Source organism: Leguminivora glycinivorella, chromosome 2 (genome assembly GCF_023078275.1).
Source record: "Leguminivora glycinivorella isolate SPB_JAAS2020 chromosome 2, LegGlyc_1.1, whole genome shotgun sequence".
Taxonomy (NCBI): Eukaryota; Metazoa; Arthropoda; class Insecta; order Lepidoptera; family Tortricidae; genus Leguminivora; species Leguminivora glycinivorella.
In genome coordinates this window covers 32921636-32944034 of record NC_062972.1, presented here as the reverse complement: position 1 = coordinate 32944034, position 22399 = coordinate 32921636, and the positions used below count along the sequence as shown (strand labels likewise).

Here is a 22399-nt window from a genome sequence, read left to right as displayed (position 1 = left end):
GCGCGGCCACGGCGCCGGCGGCTCCCGCGGGGGCGCCGGCCGCAGCGCCACGCAGGCCATGCAGGCGCCCGCGCAGCGCTCGATATCCTGGTCGATACCCGGCCACCACATCCTACTGCGCGCGTTGCATTTCATTTTAACTATACCTAAGTGCGTGTTATGCAATTCATTTAACATGCGATCTCTAAGTGATAATGGAATTACGACCTTATGCCCTCGTAATAAAGATCCATTTTCGAATTGTAAATCACTTCTGCAATTATAATAAGGTTGGACTGATTTACATTTAATTTTACGCGGCCAACCCTTGTTCATATATTTAATTACCGTTTTAAGAATTGAATCGGCTTCGGTAGCTTTTTTAATTTCTTGCGCAGTTACCGCCGAAGATACCGAATCTAAAAAATTTAGTGCACATAATGAATCGAATTCCTTATCGCTATCACTGCACATGTCCGCTACGGGCGCGCGGGAGAAATAATCTGCTACTAAATTGTTACTACTAGAAATATATTGCACAGTATAGTTATATGCAGATAGTATAATAGCGTACCTCTGAAGACGTAGCGCTGTCGTTGCTGATATTCCGTTTTTTAGGATTGAAAATCGAAACTAATGGTCTATGGTTAGTTTTTAGAATAAATGGCTCACTCCGGCCGTATAGGTATTGATGAAAACGCTTTACAGCGAATATCAACGCTGCTGCCTCTTTCTGAATTTGACTATAGTTACGTTCGCTGGAGGTGAGGGAGCGGGATGCGAACGCCAGCGGTCTCTCCTGGCCGTCGGCGGTCCTCTGCGCCAGCAGAGCGCCGAGGCCGCCCGGGCCGGCGTCGGCGCTGAGCACCAGCTGCGCGCTGGGCTCGAAGTGCGCCAGCACGCGCTCGGACGCCAGCTCCCTGCGCACCGCGCGTATGGCGGCTCGCTGCCGCTCTCCCCACTCCCACTCAGTTCCTGCACGTAAAAGTTCGTGTAAGGGACTCATTAAGGCCGAGGCATTAGGAATAAAGTTTCTATAGTAATTAACTAAGCCTATAAACGACTGCACTTCTGTTACGTTTGTTGGTTCTCGTGCCTTTAATATGGCCTCAACCTTAGTAGGACATGTTTGCAGACCTTCTTTGCTAATAACGTAACCTAAGTAGGTAACACTAGTCTTGAAAAATTCGCATTTCTCCTTTTGTAAACGTAGCCCCGCATCGTTTAATCTTTTTAGAACTAAATTTAACCTTTCCAAATGTACTTTTTTATTGGGCCCTGTTACACAAATGTCATCAAGCCAGCAACTTACGCCTTCAACACCTGAGAGAAGGGTTTCCATACATCTTTGTAAAATTGCTGGCGCATTAGCCAGGCCATACACTAATCGTGTATATTTAAATAACCCTTTCGAGGTGTTTATAGTCGTAAGTTCCTGCGATGAGTCATCCAATATAAATTGGTTATATGCATTTTTAAGGTCTATTTTGCTATAATGTTCGCCTCCGCCTAATTTGGCGAAAACCTCCTCTATTCGCGGCAGCGGGTACTTGTCAATTATCAGATCCTTATTCAACGTCACGGAAAAATCACCAGCTATCCGAACTTTACCATTTTCTTTAAGCACAGGTACTATAGGCGTAGCGTAATTTGAGTGGTTCACGGGAACTAATATACCTAAAGTTACTAACCTATCCAATTCTTCCTCGACCTTAGCTTTCAAGGCAAACGGTACAGACCGCGGTTTAAAAAACTTAGGATGCGAATTTTCCTTGAGCCGCAAGGTGACCTTGAACTTCTTAAACGAACCGAGCTCATCGCGCCAAATTTCAGGATATTGTTCTAACAATTTGTAAACATCATTATGGCTTCCCACAGACAGTCTTAAAAATTCATAATCTTAAAAAAAATTGTATGCAAATTGACACTGACAGATCTGTCAGTGTCTTGTCAGTGTCAGTTTGAACTGTCAGATTGCATACAATTTTTTTTTAAGATTATGAATTGTTAAGACTGTCTGTGGGAAGCCTATCACTGCTAATACTATTTATGTTTGTTTTTGTTGTAATCACCAAATCAAATGCGGCCATAAAATCTCGACCGAGCAATGGCGGGCCCCCGTTAGTTATAACAAATACATTAATTTTCTCGTTTCTATTGTTATAAGTAGCCCCTATTTGGAAACAGCCAAGTGGCGGGATTTGATGGCCGGTGTAAAAACACATTTTTAGGTCACATTTTTGTAATTCATACTCCGAAAACATTGCGTAATACAAACTGTCTGAAATGACGCTTACACCTGAACCGGAATCAAGTTCCATAGATAAATTTTTCCCGTCTAAAATTACATCTAAAATAATTGGTTTAATGTTGGTCACATACCTCAAATTAAAAATTTGGCACTCCCTACAACACTGCTCAGGTCCTTCACTCTCAGTTCCATTTTCCTCACGTTCGGTCACGATGCAGTTTACGCGAGACATCTTGCCCTTACAAACTTTTTTCAAATGTCCTATATCTCCACATTTCTGGCAACGATATCGTTTGTAACGACAACTATCTTCACCATGGTTCCTCATTCCACACACGGCACATCGGGAATCATCTTGCGGTCGCTGGTCGCCTGCGGCCGGCCGGCTGCCAGCGCCGCCACCGCTACCGTCGCGACGCCCTTTCCTGCTCCAACCGCCCCGACCGTGCCCTGCGTGCCCCCGCTAGCCCCATAAAATACGGGCTCTTCTTTGATGGTTGCCGCCATCTCCGTCTTGGCTTCCCTAGCAACCGCCGCTTTCTCTGCGATCTCCAGGGCCTCAGCCATTGAAAGAGTAGCTGTTTTTTCAAATAACTTATCTCGCTCGGGCCCCGAGCCCAAGCCTAGGATGAAACGATCAGCTAAATTCGCCTCCAAGGCCGCGCCAAAATTGCAATAAGTTGCCAATCCTCTTAATCGCGCTGCCCAGTCTCCTAAACTCTCGCTTGGTGCTCTCGTCGCAGCATAAAACTTGGCCTTGTCCGCATACGTACACTGCTTTTTCTTGAAGTGGCCATCGAGTATTGTCACTAGCTCTTTGAATTCTAGAACCTCCAATTCTTTTGGGTGAGCCAAGTTACGTAACAAACGGTAGGTTTCGTCCGTTAAGTGAGTGAATAAAAGGGCACGCTTATCCTCTTCATCCACAACTTTATTCACCACAAAGAATTGCTTTAATTTGCTATGAAAAATCTGCCATTCGCCAGATTTGTGGTCGAAATTAGTTAAATTTCCAAAAAACGCCATTTCATTTTTCACTTTTGCGCGGGTACTTTAGAATCGTCGTTCGCCACTGAGGTGTTTTAAGTGAAACAACCGTCTAATTCGCAAGCTAGTTTAATACTGGTTCTTGAACGGCACAAGCGCCCTATAACTACGTATAGATACGTACACATATGCATCAGTTAGTCTGGAGTGTTCTTAGCCATGTTTCATGAAAATCGGTCAACTATGTCGCAGTGGGGGTTTTTTCAAAATTTTAATTTTGTGCAATTTTAATTTTAATTGTGTGCTGGTGTAAAGTTGAGTGATAGGATCAGAAATAGCGTGATAAGAGAGAAGTGTGGAGTGGATGTAGATGTGGTGACAAAGATTGAGATGGGTATGTTAAGGTGGTTCGGGCATGTAGAGAGGATGGATGAGAGGAGAGTAACGAAGAAAGTATATGAAAAAAGAGTGGAAGGGTCAGTTGGAAGTGGAAGCCCTAGGCGAACTTTTCTTGTTCAAATCGGGGAAATATTGCAAAAAGGCCAGGTCAGAAGTACTCGAAACCGACGAGCGTGTATGAAAAACGTTATGAAAGTATGTGAAGCGAAAGTGATTTGTCAGGATCGTAGTATATGGAAATCCGTGATCTCTGCCTACCCCTCTGGGAGACAGGCGTGATTGTATGTATGTATGTTAATTTTGTGGTTGGTTAATATTCCTATTCTATTCACGGGAGTGACTATCTTTCGTTCGTGTCAGCTTTCTGATGCGTAAGCGACTTAGGCCTCATTTAGACGGCGGCGTGCGAACTCGCATGCGATTTTAGTTATGAAATGAAATGAAATATTTATTTGTCAATAAAAATGGGTGTACATAAAAGATCTTATTCTATGAAAAGTATCTCCACTTTCAGCCTATTATAGACATACAAATAAAATGACCTTAACAACTATATTTACAAAACTTATAACTATATTTACATTGGGATTTAAGGAATGTCAGGTGCAAAGTGTTCCGAGTTGCCATAATACATTTTTTCCAAACACCACTTGTATAATTCTGATTTGAAATTCGGCAATTCTAGTTCCTTCAGATCATTAGGAAGGTGGTTATAAATTTTTACACACATGAATACTATATTTTTATTAACGAGGGCAGATGTTGTTCCCGGGTAATGTAGGTTTAATCCATGACGAGTATTATACCTCGAGGTGGAGGCAAAACTACAGAAAGAGTTAATGTTACTTTTTACAAATAAACACGCCTCATAAATATAAAGAGAATAAAGTGTTAAAACCTTTAATTCTCGAAAGATTGGTCGACATGAGTCAGTTTGACTGACGCCGTATACTGCTCGCAAGCATTTTTTTTGTAGCAAAAATACCTTTGGAACGTTTGTACTGTTGCCCCATAGTATTAGGCCATACCTAAGATTTGACATTACGTAACCATGAAAAGCCATAAGGGCGGTTTTAAGTGATGTTATGGATTTTAGTCGCTTTAGTGCAAAAACAAATCGACTCAACCTATTAATAAGATTTTCGGTGTGTTGTTTCCAATCATTATGACAATCCATAGTGACACCTAAGAAACGAATCGATGACACTTGTTCTATTTCTTGATTACAATTTTGATTACATGATAATCGAACACACTTAGGATTACCTTGGGGAGCATAAAACTCCATCAATTTTGTTTTAGTAACGTTAATTTTGAGATTGTTTTTTTCCAGCCATGTAATTACATTGTTAAATGCTAGATTCGCTTCGAACTCATAGGACATAGGGTACATTGCGGGCCGTTGAGGGTACATACAATTTTGCACAGCCATCAAATACCGCAATGTAATAAAACTCGTATACGAGTTCTCGTACCGTCTAAATAGGCCCTTAATAATAACGAGCGATTTCTCATACATAAAATGTGACTCGATGCTGATAGATGTGAATTCACCCTTATATCGTCACTACTTTTAGAAAAACTTGTATCTTCGTCTGTCAATGAAAAGAAAATTGTAGTAAGTATGTATGGAATGCATATAGACTTACTTCGTTTTAACTTTGAGGAGAAGCATGAGATACGAGATTTTTTAAAAGTAGTGACGATATGTAGGTACTGCAAGTAGTACATTTTACTACTCTTGACCCTAACTGTGCCTAGACTCACAATTACATTGTTTCTAGGCACGACAGAGGCATTGTATACATTACAAATTCCTCTGAAGATTTATGGGCACAATCCGACTATGTTAGAATATAACTTAAGTAACTTAACATAATTCAAACGAAAATGTAAATCGCTATGATTTAGTAAGGTCGAGCTCACAATCATCTCTACACGCCAACATGCCAGAAACATATATACATATCTCTAAGATGACGGCTATAATGTCGTGTATACATATATTTGGAATGTTGATTTGTAAAGATGTTTCTGAATCCGTAAAGCTGTGTCAAGTTTCACATAAAGAGTTAAAGAGCCATCAAAAGTGCCGCACCGACGCGTCGCCATACAAATCCAAATATTTTATCAACACCCGTGTCTAATGTTTTATTTATAAACGGGTAATTAAATGAATTCATTGCAATTAAATAAACAGAAAGTGGGGATTAGGTCCCACCTAAAGCGTGTAAACGATCGAACCATCGGTGATAGAAACGGACATATTATCCTAACCACAGAATAAAATTTAGAAAAAACCTCCGACCGCGACATAGTGGACCGATTTTTATGAAACATGGCTAAGAACACTCCCGACTAACTGAGCTTTAAGACAAAAAAAACTAAATCTAAATCGGTTCATCCATTCGGCAGCTACGATGCCACAGACAGACACACACACAGACAGACAGACAGACAGACATACAGAGAGACAGACAGACAAACAGACAGACAGACACGTCAAACTTATAACACCCCGTCGTTTTTGCGTCGGGGGGTTAACAAGAGAGAGAGAGAGAGAGAGAGAGAGAGAGAGAGCGATTTATGTTGAGCCGCGGTCCCGGGTTCGAATCCCGGTAAGGGCATTTATTTGTGTGATGAGCGCAGATATTTGTTCCTGAGTCATGGATGTTTTCTATGTATATAAGTATAGTATTTATCTATTTAAGTATGTATATCGTCGCTTAGCACCCATAGTACAAGCTTTGCTTACGCCGTGGCTTGCGTGGGCGACGGTCGCGCGATGGTCGCGCGACGGCGATGCGACGCATACGAAATCAAACCTTATCGATATGGAAGTATGAGACGCGACGGCGACGGTCGCGCGACCGTCGCCCACGCAAGACACGGCGTTAGTTTGGGGCTAAGTCGATCTGTGTAGTGTCCCCAATATTTGTTTTATTTATTTATTTTTTATAGTTTATAATTATATCGCTCGCGCTCTTATCGTTTCTGTTTCATTTACACGGAAGTGATTGATCTTTTGTTCATTTCTGCCGAAGATAGCTAATCGCTTACGTTTTTGGTAGAACCAGTGCTTTAAGGTGATCGCGCGAGCGAATCGAATTGAGATTTCCGCTTCGTATGCAAAATGTAATCGATTATGGATGAAATGCCGATCTGACAATCTGGGTTTGTATCGTTCATTCTGATGAAATTACCATGACAAAATTAATATTCTTATAATACGGAATCTGAGCTTTTGGGAAACATTTTCACAACTTCGAAAAGTACCTACCTGTTTATATCATCGTCATCACCCCTGCGTTATTTTCCACGGCTCATGGGAGCCTGGGGTCCGCTTTGACAACTAATCCTAAGATTTGTCATAGGCACTAGTTTTCCGAAAGCGACTGGCGTCTGACCTTCCAACCCGAAGGGTAACTAGGCCTTATTGGAATTAGTTCGGTTTCCTCACGATGTTTTCCTTCAAGCTACTACTGGCAAATATCAAATGACATTTCGCACATAAGTTCCGAAAAACTCATTGGTCGGGTCGGGTTGGCCGGGGTTCGAACCCGCGACCTCCGGATCGAAAGTCACACGCTCTTACCGCTAGGCCACCAGCGCTTCATCATACCTGTTTATATGTAGGTATACTAATAGTAGGTATGTTATGGTAGGTAAAGTAGAATCTCGATTATTCGAACATATTTCAAGTGTAGGTATGAGACTTACGATTTTTTCGACTTTTCCGTCTATTCTAGCGAAGCCGTGGGCAAAAGCTAGTGATTTACAAATTTAACTAATTTAAATGTTGTGTAAAATATATACCTCAGCAATTCCCGTCAACTTTGTACAAAAATTAAGGGAAAAGTTAAATTTGTTTTTATTAATTCCTATTTTGTTACCAAGATTTTGTTGATGAATTGAGATTTTATTAAGTTTTATTTCGTCATTAAGGTTCTCTAGTATCTATATTTTCTTAATTATAACAATTATCCTGTATATATCTTACGAAAGTCGAATTATATTACTAAATGTTGGTAACAAAATAGGATCAATTAAAATTTGCTGACGTGGCATTGTACAAAGTTGACGGGAATTGCTGACCTAATCTATTATCAAACGTTCTGTTACACAACAAAAGAGCTTTGTCGTTAAATAAATTACGGTTACAAAAACCAGATCCGACGAGTAATTAAATTAATTCGTTCTAAACGGAATACTAATAGAATAACAAATTAAATAATAATAAAAAACACTGTAGGCGTAAGGCGTAACTAGAACCTACTAAAATTGTTTTAAACTATGCTAATAACACTAACCATTTTGACCAAAGATTTCTAATGTAGGGATAAGGCAATTCATATAATTTCTACTGAATATTCCGAGTCGTTGGATGACCTATAGCGGTTGGTTGGTCGCATAAACTGCACGCTTGGCTCTACGTGAGTCAGTGACGCCACAGTACTGGAATTTTAGTGCCCTTACGCACGTCCTTACGAAGCAATGTGTATGTCAATGGTCCTACCAGTTTGATAGTTTTTGTCAAGCCGCCATTAAAACTAGCCTCTTGTCCCAAACTAGCGTAACTGCGCCTTTATGCTAATTTCACTATTTTACTACATTATCGCCGCCCTGTTATAGTTATTAAATACGTATTACAATAAATTTTAATATAAAACCTTTGTGGAATATGTTGATGGCTTAGATGGTTCAAAATTACTTGAGAACGCGTGGTACAGTCAGCATCAATACTATCGGATGAAACAAAGCACCAAAACTAACTCGTATCCGGTTAGAAATTATGACAATAATTTTTAATTATCTTTTCTATATTGTCTTCGGTTACCGCGATAGATACTCATGAAATAAAACTATGGAAAAGGATTAAATCACGTATAATGAATTTAAAATTCATCCCGACGTTTCGAACACTTTACAGCGTTCGTGGTCAACGGGTATCTTTTCTATGTTTGATTTGATGTTGACTTTACAAGCGTATCTTTAAATTTTTAGTTTGCTTTGAAAATTATGAAATAAACATAATTTTACATTTTATACTTATAAGACTAGCGGCCCACCCGAACTTCGCATAGGTATTAAACATTAATAGATAGATAGATAGATTTATTTATTTCTTTAAGGAAAAGAACAGTATTTCAGACAAATATTAAATAAAGGCTTTCAGTAAAAGATCGTCAACATAAGATTATACTTAATTAAAACAGAAAATACAAATAAAATCATTAAAATGAAAACAATGTCATAATTATATACCTACAATAAAAACAAATGCCAGTGTATAAATTGCTAGGACTAACCTAGGTCAAAATGTCAGTATAAAAAAAGAAATACATAGGTAGGTATTGAAAAAAAAAAATACTATAAACCTTCCACTTGCATCACTGTAGGTATATAAATATTATTTATGGACATTCTTACACAGATTGACGAAATCCCACGGTAACCAGAAGGCTTGTAATGTATTGTGGGTACTCACTACTCAGATATCCATGTCTCTGGAACAAATATAATGTGCTCATCACACAAATAAATGCCCATACCAGAATTGAACTCAGGTCCTAGGCTTATCAGGCAGGGCCACTGCCCGCTAGGAGAGACCGGTCGTTAAAATGAAATGTCGTAAGCGCGATTTAGAAATCTGCACGTTCGGTTCAGCGACATTTATCGACGTTTTGAGTAAACTTTTAATCATGAAACTGAAGGTGCGAGCGCTCGCTATTCGATACAAATATATAGGAACACCTTAAGACGATACGGTAGGGGTCAATTCTCCATACAAACGCTCTCGACTGTTTCCTCCCTGGTTTTTGAAGATAGAGCAATGATTTTTTTCAACACAGATTGATATTATTTTTATCTGTGTCGGACCGTTTAGATTTTTTTGATATTCTGCTGTTTAAAGACTCTAGAGCCAATCAAAAATTTCCAAAAACGGCCTTTTTCATTGTGGCGCAAAAAAAGGTGTGATACTCAAGATTGGTAACAATTAACCGAAAAAGCTAAACGGTCCGACATATATTATTTCATTGTTATTCAGATTCACAAATTTCGTTCCGATTGATTAAGTTTTGAAGGAGGAAAGAGTCGAGAGCGGAACCTCGATTTTAAAGATTTTTTTTGAAATATCTTTTGACTGAGTTGTTCTTAATGAACAATTTTTTTTCGATAAATCTAGTTAATAACACTTGTATATTCAACTAAAATTCCCAAGTGGAAAGGGGGGCTCCTTTCCATTTTAGCATTTGCGCTACCGTATCCTCTTAATACTTTACAGTATGATACAAAACTTTGTAAACACAGTGTATAGTAAAAAAATGCCAATCACCCTAAAAGTAGTCTTTAACGTACCATAAAATATTTACGCCATGTTACCCGGAACTCGTCTTATCGAACGAATAAAAGGTTAATGTGTGCCGTATCGCGTACTATCCGATCAATACTAACTGTATTTCAAAATGACGTAAGTGCTATACACCGTGGATTTTTGTTTTTCGTTAAATTCGACACGCAGTTTGGTTCATTATCAGGTATCACCAGGTAGGTATATCGCTATCGAGATATTCGAAAAAAAATTTTTTTTTTCGTTTTCATCACTACATAGTATAAAACAAAGTCGCTTTCTCTGTCCCTATGTATGCTTCAATCTTTAAGACTACGCAACGGATTTTGATGCGGTTTTTTTAAATAGATAGAGTGATTGTAGAGGAAGGTTTACATGTAGGTATAGTAACCGTGCGAAGCCGGGACGGGTCGCTAGTACATAATAAATAAGTTCAGTGCGTGCGGTAAGAGCGTGCGACTTCTAATCCAGAGGTCGCGGGTTCGCACCCCGGCTCGTACCAATGAGTTTTTCGGACCTTGTGTGCGAAATGTCATTTGATATTTGCCAGTCGCTTTTCGGTGAAGGAAAACATCGTGAGATTCGTGAGGAAACCGGACTAATCCCAATAAGGCCTAGTTACCATTCGGGTTGGAAGGTCAGATGGCAGTCGCGTTCGTAAAAACTAGTGCCTACGCCATATCTTGGGATTAGTTGTCAAAGCGGACCCCAGGCCCATGAGCCGTGGCAATATGCCGCGATAACACAGGGAGGATGATGACATAATAAATAAGTTAATTAGTGTGTTAGGACCTTAATAATGACATTAAACTTAGTGTCCGTTGACTGACGGCACATGTCAAAAATAATAACAAAAAATAAAACCGCCTTCAAAAATAAGCGCGTTACAAAACACGGAGAAACTAAAAAGCCAAAAATAATAAACCTTTCAATTCAGATTTCTTATCGTATTGCAATAAGCTAAACATCCAAATTATAAACAAATCAATTATTTTTGTAGTCGGTACCAGACCTGTTCGTCGCCTTGCTATTGCCTGTTTGACCTACCCAACCATACACAGGCTGGTACCGACTCCAAAAATAATTGAATTGTTTATAATTTGGATGTTTAGCTTATTGCAATACGATAAGAAATCTGAATTGAAAGGTTTATTATTTTTGGCTTTTTAGTTTCTCCGTGTTTTGTAACGCGCTTATTTTTGAAGGCGGTTTTATTTTTTGTTAAAAAGTTTATTTATTTGTTGATTTTTAGTGGTTCCTAGTGATATTATATGTATCAGTCCGAATACATGTACAGTAGTGAAAGAATTATCCTTTAACTCCTAACCATTGAGGAGTTGACCTTCCATCATTAGCTCAGTTGATTTTTAGTGGTTCCTAGTGATATTATATGTATCAGTCCGAATACATGTACAGTAGTGAAATAATTATCCTTAAACTCCTAACCATTGAGGAGTTGACCTTCCATCATCAGCTCAGCCGCATAAAATTATTACCATCAGACGTAAATACTGGTGTACCTTTGAAAAATATACTAAAAACATTACATGTGCCTATAACATTTGAAGAGTTCCCTCGATTTCTCCAGGATCCCATCATCAGACCCTGACTTGGTGCCAATGGGACCATCTCGGGGTTATACCGGTTCGATCAAAAAAAAAATTTTGAAAATCGGTCCACGATTCTCGGAGATATCGAGTAACATACATACAAAAAAATAATAAAAAAAAAAAACATTCAGTCGAATTGAGAACCTCCTCCTTTTTTGAAGTCGGTTAAAAATAAAATAAATGTCAAAACAAATAACATTATTATGTCACACACGTGTTCAGTAATTAAATCTAATTTCTTTTTAAATAATTAGGACGATAGTTTCATAGAGAAATTAGTTGTAATTGACTTAAAGAACCTTCCCTGAAAGTTAACGGAAATCAATAAAAACACGTTGTATTGTATGGTTAAGACGTTTTGGATGTAAGAGGGTTATGATAGCGATTGGGTATGATTGGTTTGGTAATACCTGGGACATTAAAAAGGGTGGTTAGCGGTAGTATCGTCAACATCAAAGTAGCGGTGTAAATGTGGCACCGTCAATTACGTTTCCAACTAGGTAACCATATAATTATATAAGCTAAAGTACTGCTGGGCAATTTCGACTGGGGGACAAATGGAACTGATCCATTTTATTCTATGTTTTACAATGTTTGCATTATTAATCCCTCAAACGCCTTGTTCCAGATCTGTGCCAGACAATTTAAACTGTAATTAACTGACTGAAGGTTAATAATTCAGTAACAAATTTTTGATAACGGCGTTCCAGGGGTTAATTTGAGTGTCCACTGGATATAATTACATGATATGCGTGTTCAGTGGATGTACCTACATGTCTTGTACCTACAAGTGGAACTCAATTAATAGTATAATAATGGAAAGAATGGATTAGTTACAATAATTGACCCCCAGTCGGGATTTTCCCCGCTGTACCTTATAGTAAAATATATAGCTATATAATTCGTGTTCAACAGTGCCTGTTCCAGAGTCTTCTTTCTCTTTGTCTTTGCCTTTATCCCATTATTTGGGGTCGGCTCTCCTGGTTCTCATGCGCCAGGACTTTCTGTCCTGGATTGTCGTTGTTGACAATTGGGCTCGCTCCAAATCCTTGGACATTGTGGACCACCATGTAGCAGGCGGTCGTCCAGCGCCTCTCTTAGCATTGGGCAGGTCTAATGCTTTTTTCACCACATGGTCGTCATCACGTCTCATAATGTGCCCGTACCATCTCATCCGCTGCTCTGTTAGTTTTTACGGGATGGGCGCAACTTTAAAACTGCCTCTGATGTATTCATTACGTACTTTGTCGAGTCTAGTTACACCCGCTGCCCATCTCAGCATCTTCATTTCGTTGGTATGAACTTTTGCTTCGTGAACTTTTTTGATCGCCCAACATTCCGAACCGTACATCAAGGCAGGTCTTATAGCAGTCTTGTATACTTTCCTGCCTGTCCCAGAGTCTCCCAGTGAAATTGTTCTATAGCAACATGTCTCTTTTTATTAAAAAGTAAAGCAGTACTTTCCTATGTCGAAAAATTAAACCACCATTAAGGTGGAGTAATTTAGACTCACAGAAATGCTCGTCACTTTCGAAATTATCCCGCTGCACTTTATGATATTTATTTATCTTTCATCATTTCGTTTCTTTTTTTCCGCATGTATCTTAATAAGTATACTATTTTAATTTAGGGGAGGGGAGCATAAAATGAGTACCTAAACTTACGGAGCTTGCCTAAAAATTAACACCTGGGCACACCTCGGACACTGGCGATCAAATATATTGAAATAGGCGCATTCCTAGCACATAGTCTTAGCTCGTGTAGGTGAACGCGTACTATGCTTGTATGAGTGAAATATGACAGGTCGACTGTTCGTGATTTTGACAGGCGGTAACTGTGAGGTAACTGAGAGGGGGTGGGCGGCACTTTCAGCGGGGTGCGGGAGTGGCCATACAGTACGATAGTACTCTTTATTATACTGTGATTCGGGCGACTTGGGCGTACACTATATTATGTATTGGGCCCAATATCACAACGACTCGCCAATGGCGGCCGCTCGTAAAGTACCCAATTTGTCAAAGTTGCCATAAAACATAATTTGTGCGTCAACGCAGCGGGGCGCGAGTTAAAACATAACTTTAGAGGCGGAGATTTATAAAGTAAGGATATGGCTACTCGTGACCTCTCTATGGCTCCTAAGATACAGGCTCGGCCTAGTTTGGGAACCACTGTTTTAGCCCTTGTTGTAATGTTTTTTGCCTCAATAAACGATTTTCTTTTTCATTTTCATGTACAACTGAGGTCTATAGAAATTGCGAACAATGTAAACAAGCCTTTATAATGAGATATCCATGTTCAAGCATTATGCTATTATTAAATAATACACGGTTTGTTTATATTGTCATATTTTTTTTATTAATGACTACTCCGATAATTGAACTTCGAATGAACATTCTCATTAGATGATACGTTTTGGTCGAACGCTACAACGCGATTGGTCGATAAGTTCGCATCACGCGCGCGATTGGTCGCATAACTTGCACGCTTTGCTCGCTGTCTTATACAGCGGTGTTACTGACATTGGATACCTATTTCTATCGCTTTCCACACGTGTGTCTTTAAAAAATGTGTACAAAACGCGAGAACTTAAAGTGTTATATTGGGTACCTACTATTTTGGCGCCCATATGCCACCTCCTTACAAAATAGTATATAAATCAACGTGAAGAGGCCATACGTTGATAGTCTTACGTTATGATGATATCATTTTAAGTGTAACATTTTGTCGGCAATCTGATATGGCTTAATCTAATAACCATTCATTTAATTTGTTAATTTATTTGTCCATTCGTTATTTTTGACTAAGAATTCTCCACTTTGACCTTTTAGTAGTACTACTACGAGGAATTGTAAAATTCCATTGATATTAACTTAGGTAGTGGAATTTTGGGGGTCAGAAATTCGAAGATTGACCTGTAGTGAAGTTTTAGATTTCGAGCATCGAACTAGATGGAAAATAGGTGACATTCCCTATTATAAGATATTTAAGAGTATTGGAAAATGTCGGATGAAAATGAAACCTTAATATTAAGAAACACTTGAAAAATGTAGTTACACGTGACATGCTTTGCGGATAGCATGGCATGGCAAGGCTCGGAACCGGTTCATTTTTTACCGGTTAAAACCGGTTTATTTCGATTTTACTCCGAACTTTGTAAAGAACGCGAACGTTATGAGAACTTTATTTTAAGTCTAGGGCTCCCGGTCGCGTCCGTGTTTCGTGTACCCGTTGCCGGGTATCCGTTCCCGTGTTACACGAATCCGGATTTCTGGCCCGTTTGGAACGGGTAATTAGGGACCGTGTAATTAAGGTCCGGGTACCCGTGTAGTCCGTGCGTCCGGATCGACGGACTCTAAAAACCCGCGGGTCCGATCCGTTCTCGACCTATAGTGATGCTTGATGATCGTTCGCGTTCTTGGTTCAAGCGAATATGAGAACCAAAAATGATAAAACCTTAATAACTAAAATGAGAAAGGGACAGCGGAGCAATTGTGACTGGGGGACAAATTTTAACTACTCGATTTTTTCCATGTTTTCCATTTTCGGCATTATTAATTATATATCAGGGCACGCGTTTTCAGTGGCCTAAATTAGAAAGCATGAAAGTTGGTATGCACATAGCTTTGACGTTCATAAGGATAAATAGAAGTAGAAACACGCTGAGGAGTCAATCTCTTCCCCCACTATTATCTCCCATTTTTAGCTTTTTAAATTTTCACGAAAACTATTAAAGGTAGGTATTAAAGGTTTTGGTATGTAAATATTACGAGTAGGTACTTACCAGAAAGATGTTTAGGAGAAGTACCATGAAATTCTCTACAATATTTCCATTTAAAGTATATTACTAACAGACGGTAGTGCTACCCCTACTCATCTCACTAGTAGTTAAACACAAATATTATGCGGGGGACTTAAGCATAATTTTAAAATGATGAGTTAAAGCTATACCTTAACAGACAGTATTGAAGGAAATTTTATGGAGAATATATTTTTCCTAAATATTGTGATTATAGCTTTCACGGTTTTCATGACAATATAAAAAAACTGAAAATAGTGATATAAAAATGAGGGAAAAGAGGGGAAACATTGACACCTCGGCGTCTGCGTACTTTTATTTTTTAACCGACTTCAAAAAAGGAGGAGGTTCTCAATTCGACTGAATGTTTTTTTTTTTTTTTGTATGTATGTTACTCGATATCTCCGAGAATCGTGGACCGATTTTCAAAATTTTTTTTTTTTTTTTTGATCGAACGGGTATAACCCCGAGATGGTCCCATTGGCACCAAGTCAGGGTCTGATGATGGGATCTTGGAGAAATCGAGGGAACTCTTCAAATGTTATAGGCACATGTAATGTTTTTAGTGTATTTTTCAAAGTTACACCAGTATTTACGCCTGACGGTAGTAATTTTATGTGGCTGAGCTGATGATGGAAGGTCAACTCCTCAATGGTTAGGAGTTAAAGGATAATTCTTTCACTACTGTACATATATTCGGACTGATACATATAATATCACTAGGAACCACTAAAAATCAACAAATAAATTAACTTTTTTAACAAAAAATAAAACCGCCTTCAAAAATAAGCGCGTTACAAAACACGGAGAAACTAAAAAGCAAAAAATAATAAACCTTTGAATTCAGATTTCTTATCGTATTGCAATAATCTAAACATCCAAATTATAAACAAATCAATTATTTTTGGAGTCGGTACCAGCCTGTGTATGGTTGGGTGGGGCAAACAGGCAATAGCAAGGCGACGAACAGGTCTGGTACCGACTACAAAAATAATTGATTTGTTTATAATTTGGATGTTTAGATTATTGCAATACGATAAGAAATCTGAATTCAAAGGTTTATTATTTTTTGCTTTTTAGTTTCTCCGTGTTTTGTAACGCGCTTATTTTTTTCTGTTAAGTGTTTGCAAGTTATCTATATACATGTCAAGTCTCATGCTTTTTGTCACACCCTATCCGACTAGCTCAAGTTAAGAACCATATTCACTTCAAAGTAGTTCACTCCAAAATAACAAAAAAAATACCATTCTTAACTAGGTATTTGTAAAACAGCGCGGCTACATCTAGAACTTTTCAAACAAAAGGTTTTTCCATGTCAAAGGGATGCCGGGTGTGAGGTTTGAGTGTCATTATTATCAGTAAAAAAAATCACCACGGGTATTGGTTATTGTGCCGCCCACAAGTCATTATTACCTTTGTTTTCTCATGCGACGTTAATTCTGCTAAATTTTTAGATAAAAACTAATAAATCGATAGTTCAAATAAATTTCCTTAATTTGAAGGATATTTATGAAATAAAATGGATTATATCGCCTATAAGTAATGAATGGGTGTCACCCGTTGACCACGGACGCTGTAAAGTGTTCGAAACGTCGGGGTGAATTGTAAATTCAGTATACGTGATATAATCCGTTTCCATAGTTATGTATTTATCTATTTAAGTATGTATGTATATCGTCGCTTAGCACCCATAGTACACGCTTTGCTTAGTTTGGGGCTAAGTCGATCTGTGTAATGTCCCCAATATTTATTTATTTATTTTAAAACTATGAGACATAGATATAACTATAATAAATTGCATGAGTAACTGTCGCGGTAACCGAAGACAATATTTTGAAGTATATTTGTCAACATGTGTACATATATGTAGTAAGTACCTATAGGTGGTATGGTCCCTATAGATAGTTAGTAAGGCACCATGAATATCATAAAACAATCAAGTAAGTAATAGAACTAATATAGTATTTTTCACACAAACCAATACCCTGTTTAGACTTCTATTAGTTAACCTAGAGACAAATAAAGTCCATTAAACTCTACTTTTCGCAATTGTCTTAAGCAACTTTATTGAAAAAAAAAACAGTAGACTAGTGTTCCTGGCGAATTATGGACCTATATGGAATACGTTTGTAATATTTGTATTGAATACATATCATCATAATTATTATCTAATCTGTACGAGTAGCCTATAACGTAACGGGAACAAGTGCAAAAAATATAGTTAACACGTTATTGATTCAAATAAAACGAGTATGTATAAAACCAATTCGTATTCGTTCGCTAAATTATTAAATTTCACCTATTTTTTAAATACAAACCGGCACGGCAATAAGTCGATCGGTCCGCCGGCCGCCTCGTGTGTTCAATACCCGAACGGTGCCGAAGTCCGTGCGTCCGGCCGTTCGGCCCCGAACGCCGATTCGGCACTACACGCGCGAACGGCACTACACGGGAACGGACTTCGGCGGGTTCGGGTAGTTCGGACGCTTAGCACCGCCGGGGCTAAGGGGCCGGGCGCACGGATCGGCGGGTAGTACCGAATATCCAGAGCCCTAATTTTAACCGAAATAAACCGGTTTATTTGACGAGTGATACCTACACACTTACAAATAGTGCGATAGGGACGGCTTGATATTTTATCATGTAGGGTTGCAAATAGAAAAAAACCAAATGTTTTTTTTTTCAGAATTATGAAAAAAAAACCAAGCACCATGGTTTTCTTTTTAAGTGTTTTTTTTGGTGAGATTTCGTCCTTTAGAAAAAAAACCGGTGATGAGTGGAAGAAGAGGGGCCTTTGCCCAGCTGTGGGACAGTGGGCTCTAAATCATCATCATCCTTGCGTTATCCAGGCATTTGCCACGGGTCACGGAACCTGGGGTCTGCATTAAAAACTAATGCCAAGATTTGTCGTAGGCACTAGTTTTACGGAAGTGATTCCCATCTGACCTTCTAACCGGAAGAGTAACTAGGCCTTATTGGGAATTAGTCCGGTTTCTTCTCGATGTGTTCCTTAATCGAAAAGTGGGCTCTAAATGATAATACATAAATAAATAATGGCTGCAAAACTATCGACGACCGGTCTGGCGCAGTCGGTAGTGACCCTGCCTGCTACGCCGCGGTCCCGGGCTCGAATCCCGGTAAGGGCATTTATTTGTGTGATGAGCACAAATATTTGTTCCTGAGTCATGGATGTTTTCTATGTATATAAGTATTTATTATTATATATATCGTTGTCTGAGTACCCACAACACAAGCGTTCTTGAGCTTACCGTGGGCCTCAGTCAATCTGTGTAAGAATGTCCTATAATTTTTTTTTTTTTTTTTTACTATCGTCAACACAAAACTGCCATTTTATTCAAGTACCTATTTTGACTTTGTTTTATAAGTTTGGAGACCATCTAAATCATCAACGCTGTTCTTATATTAGGGTTTGGCCTAGCGGCGCCCTGCTGTTTTCTTCGCTGAATTATTTAAACTATCAACTAATATTTTATATAAATTTATATGGAAAATAATATGTTGAAAGACGTGTTCGTAAAATTCGTTTAAGAAATGTATTGGGTTTCTGGGTTTATTGATTTACGTGTAAATATTAATATTTGGAACGTGAGATCAATGTTAATGATGTATATTTGTGAATAAGCGAATATACTTATAAATAAAAGAACTGTTTGTTTCTACTATTAATGCACCGATACATTTTAATTTGCGTAAGTTTTATTTATTCGAGCCACTTTTTTCTGTCTCTCGATTTCCTCTGTTCCTCATGACTGATGATCACGACAGGGGAGGCCCTTGCGTCAAAATCCAGGAAACTGTGTGCGTATTTCACGAAAGTTATCCAAGAAAACTATTAAAAAGTAAGTGCATGGTCGTAGAAAAATAATAGTATGCAACGGTATTTAACCGAGTCAAAAAATACTGGCGTCTTTATTACCAATTTTTAGCTTCGCCACAAATTATTACCTACGCCACTCGCCTTTTTTGACCTTTTTTAACCACCAGTTGCATAAAATACTTAAGGTACATCGCGACAAATCTCGACTGGGGGGCAATTGTAACTAATCCTTTATTTCCGTTATTACACTATGATGTTGAGTTCTACATGTATCTACTGAACACGCCTAATACCATAAATATATAACCGGACACTCTATTTAATAATGCAAACATTGTAAAATATGAAAAAATGGACCAGTTACATTTGCCCCCAGTCGAGATTTGTCCCGCTGTACCTAACTATAACTCCTTTTCAAAGCCTTTCAAATTGTTCCTTTACTTTTGAGTCATTTGACCCTTGCTTTGCCTTTTACAAAAGTCCTTTTCTTCACAATACCGTATTTAAACAATCTGTCGCAATCGACTTTGTTTTAATCGATTCTTGTATCGTAAATCGTCGGAATGAATAATCGGCGGCCCAGTTGGCTCGAACACGCTTGTTAGCTAATGGAGTTCTTTATTTATATTTTATTTAGATTTTCCAAGGTTTTAGTTACCATATTCAAATAAAGCTTCAAAAAAAAATATATATTGGTTTGGGATTTAGGGTATAATGGATGAGTGGTGTATTTTAATAGGTAGAATGTTTGCCTATGTCAGTTTTGTTATTTAAAGAAAATGCCAGGATGTTTACTAAGATTTACTATATTAACTAAGATTTCAAGCCAAAAAACAGCCGTCCAAGCGTATCATGGCTACGTGGCATCTAGTCTGAGCTATGGTATAACGGTATGGGGGAACGGCTCAAATATCCTTGGATTGTTTATAGTTCAAAAACAATGTATACGTGCGATTTGTGGTGTGTCCGTATTAACTTCATGCAGACCATTGTTTAAAAAACTAAATCTGCTTACAGTACCTTGTTTATATATATTTGAAATGTGTGTATTTGTAAAATGCAACCAAATTTTATATACAAAAAATTATGAATTATGTAACTTTAATACGAGGTACCCTAACAAACTCATATGTCCGAGAACACACACAAGTTTATATAAGAAAAGTTGCTATCCTATGAGTATACTTTTGTATAATAAGCTCCCAGACACTATCAAAGGCCTTACTTTACATTTGTTTAAAAGAAGATTATTTTAATGGCTAAATGAACAGACTTTCTACTCTGTAAAGGAATATTTAGACTACTAAACCGCTAAATCTGTGACATCTCAATTAATTAATTAATTTATATTCGATAATTTGTATTGTTTTGTATATATTGATATTTCTATGTAGATATAATCTAGCTTTAGATAGGTATTATTTAAGTGCATGCATAGTACTAGACCTAGGTACAATCTGAGATTTGCATGTCACTGTGTGACAAGGTAGATTGGCTCACTTTATTGTAAACAAACACCTATCTATCTTTCGCAAATAAATGACTTATGACTTATGACTTTAATTTAGTTCCTTTGTAAAAGTTGTAATTGTTGATAGTATGTACATTACGATACATTTGATTTTTTACACACGGGTTACAAATTTCCTCTTCGCACGTATATTATACGACGTTTTTCAGTAAGTAGTAGTTACTGAAAAACGTTGTAATATTTAATTATGCAGCTTTGAAATTTCGACATAGGCACATACCCCGTGAATCACTTCTCCCACTAATGCGATAAAAGAGCACCATGTGTACTGAAATTGAACATTGCGATACAAGTGCGGTAAAGAGGAAAATGGAATAGAGTGGTGATAAATTAGGAGGGAAGGAGAATAAATCGTTTTTCGAAATAAAAAAGAGTTGAGAAATAAAAACGAATGTACCTAATTCTTATGGAAATCCATATAGTTCACATTTCGTAATAATTTAATCAAGAAGTGTGATCACAATCATCAAAGCTGCCATTAATCAACCACCTTCGACCCACATAGCGGTAATAGAGACGCCATTACTAGTTTTGGTGGCGTCGTTCATCAAAACAAATGGTTAGGTTAAGGGTGTATTCCAATTGAGACTGCAACATTTAATGCTGCAGCATTGCTGTGGGCTGTCGACGTCATTCGATATTTAAGTCAAACGTTATCAGTAGGTAAAGACAATATGGATTGCAAAGTGATCGAAATATTGATAAAAGATATTGTTGTTTAAAGAAAAGACCGATATTCATGCTAATTAACACAAGTTAAATTATAAGCTACTAGCTTTTACCCGCGGCTTCGCCCGCGTAATAAAAGTATTCATTAAGATTTTCATTTGGATCCGTAGGGACCGTAGGTTTCTCTGTAGGTATATTTATCTGCGATTATTTCGATTGCACATAATACATTTGCTTGCAATGATTGTAGAAATATTACACATCGACCACAGCGTAGGTAATTCTATATACGCTGGGGAAACCTTTATAAACATCCCACATAGCCCGTATTTCGACACTATGATCGGTGGGTAAAAAGTACGTTTTTCTATTATCCCTTACAATTTTTTACATTTTGCTTATACTTATCGCAAACGTAATCTTCAAGCAAGCAAACAACGATCGTCTTAGAGCACATTGATTGTAAGATTTGTAAGAGACCGCCGATCCCTCTAACGATACCCATATTATCCGTATCCGTATCCCTATCCCTATCCCTTATCAAGATGTTTAATGATATAACACTTTAAGTTCTCGCGCTTTGTACACATATTTAAAGTCACATACAGGTCGAACGCGATTAATTAACATTATTTTTACCTTTATCCCAACGTTTCGGCCAGGTTGCACTGGCCGTGGTCGCGGAAGACTGACGTCCCAGCAAAATGTCACCGGAGATGTAAACAACACAAAACTACCCGATATTAATTTATATAAATGTTCGGGGTAGACAAATAATTATAATCTACCCGCTTTTAGTTAATGTTTATTTCCCACCATGTTTATTTTAAAGGTAAAAATAATGTTAATTAATCGCGTTCGACCTGTATGTGACTTTAAATATATGTTTAATGATTTCTTATCAAGTTCTAAAATATAAAGTTTCATGGTTTTATCTTTTAAAATTAAGAAATCCCATACAAACTTTCAACCTCTTTTTCAACCCCT

At 38.0% G+C, this 22399-nt stretch overlaps 2 protein-coding genes across 2 annotated transcripts in view; one reads left to right on the top strand and one right to left on the bottom strand.

The window, feature by feature from the left end:
- The window catches only part of LOC125239451 (protein madd-4), a 699588-nt gene that overhangs the window by 143353 nt on the left and 533836 nt on the right, over positions 1-22399 (top strand). The window lies entirely within an intron of this gene.
- LOC125234122 lies at positions 820-3324 on the bottom strand. The gene is made up of 2 exons (XM_048140319.1): positions 2362-3324; positions 820-954 (listed from the first exon to the last, which is right to left on the bottom strand). Exon 1 carries the CDS (start codon positions 3254-3256, stop codon positions 2555-2557), a length of 702 nt encoding a protein of 233 aa, XP_047996276.1. The 5' UTR covers positions 3257-3324; the 3' UTR covers positions 820-954; positions 2362-2554.

What these genes read in the sequence shown, in the direction of transcription:
- LOC125234122 (XM_048140319.1), bottom strand. Translation starts at nt 3,256, where the DNA reads ATGGCGTTTTTTGGAAATTTAACTAATTTCGACCACAAATCTGGCGAA.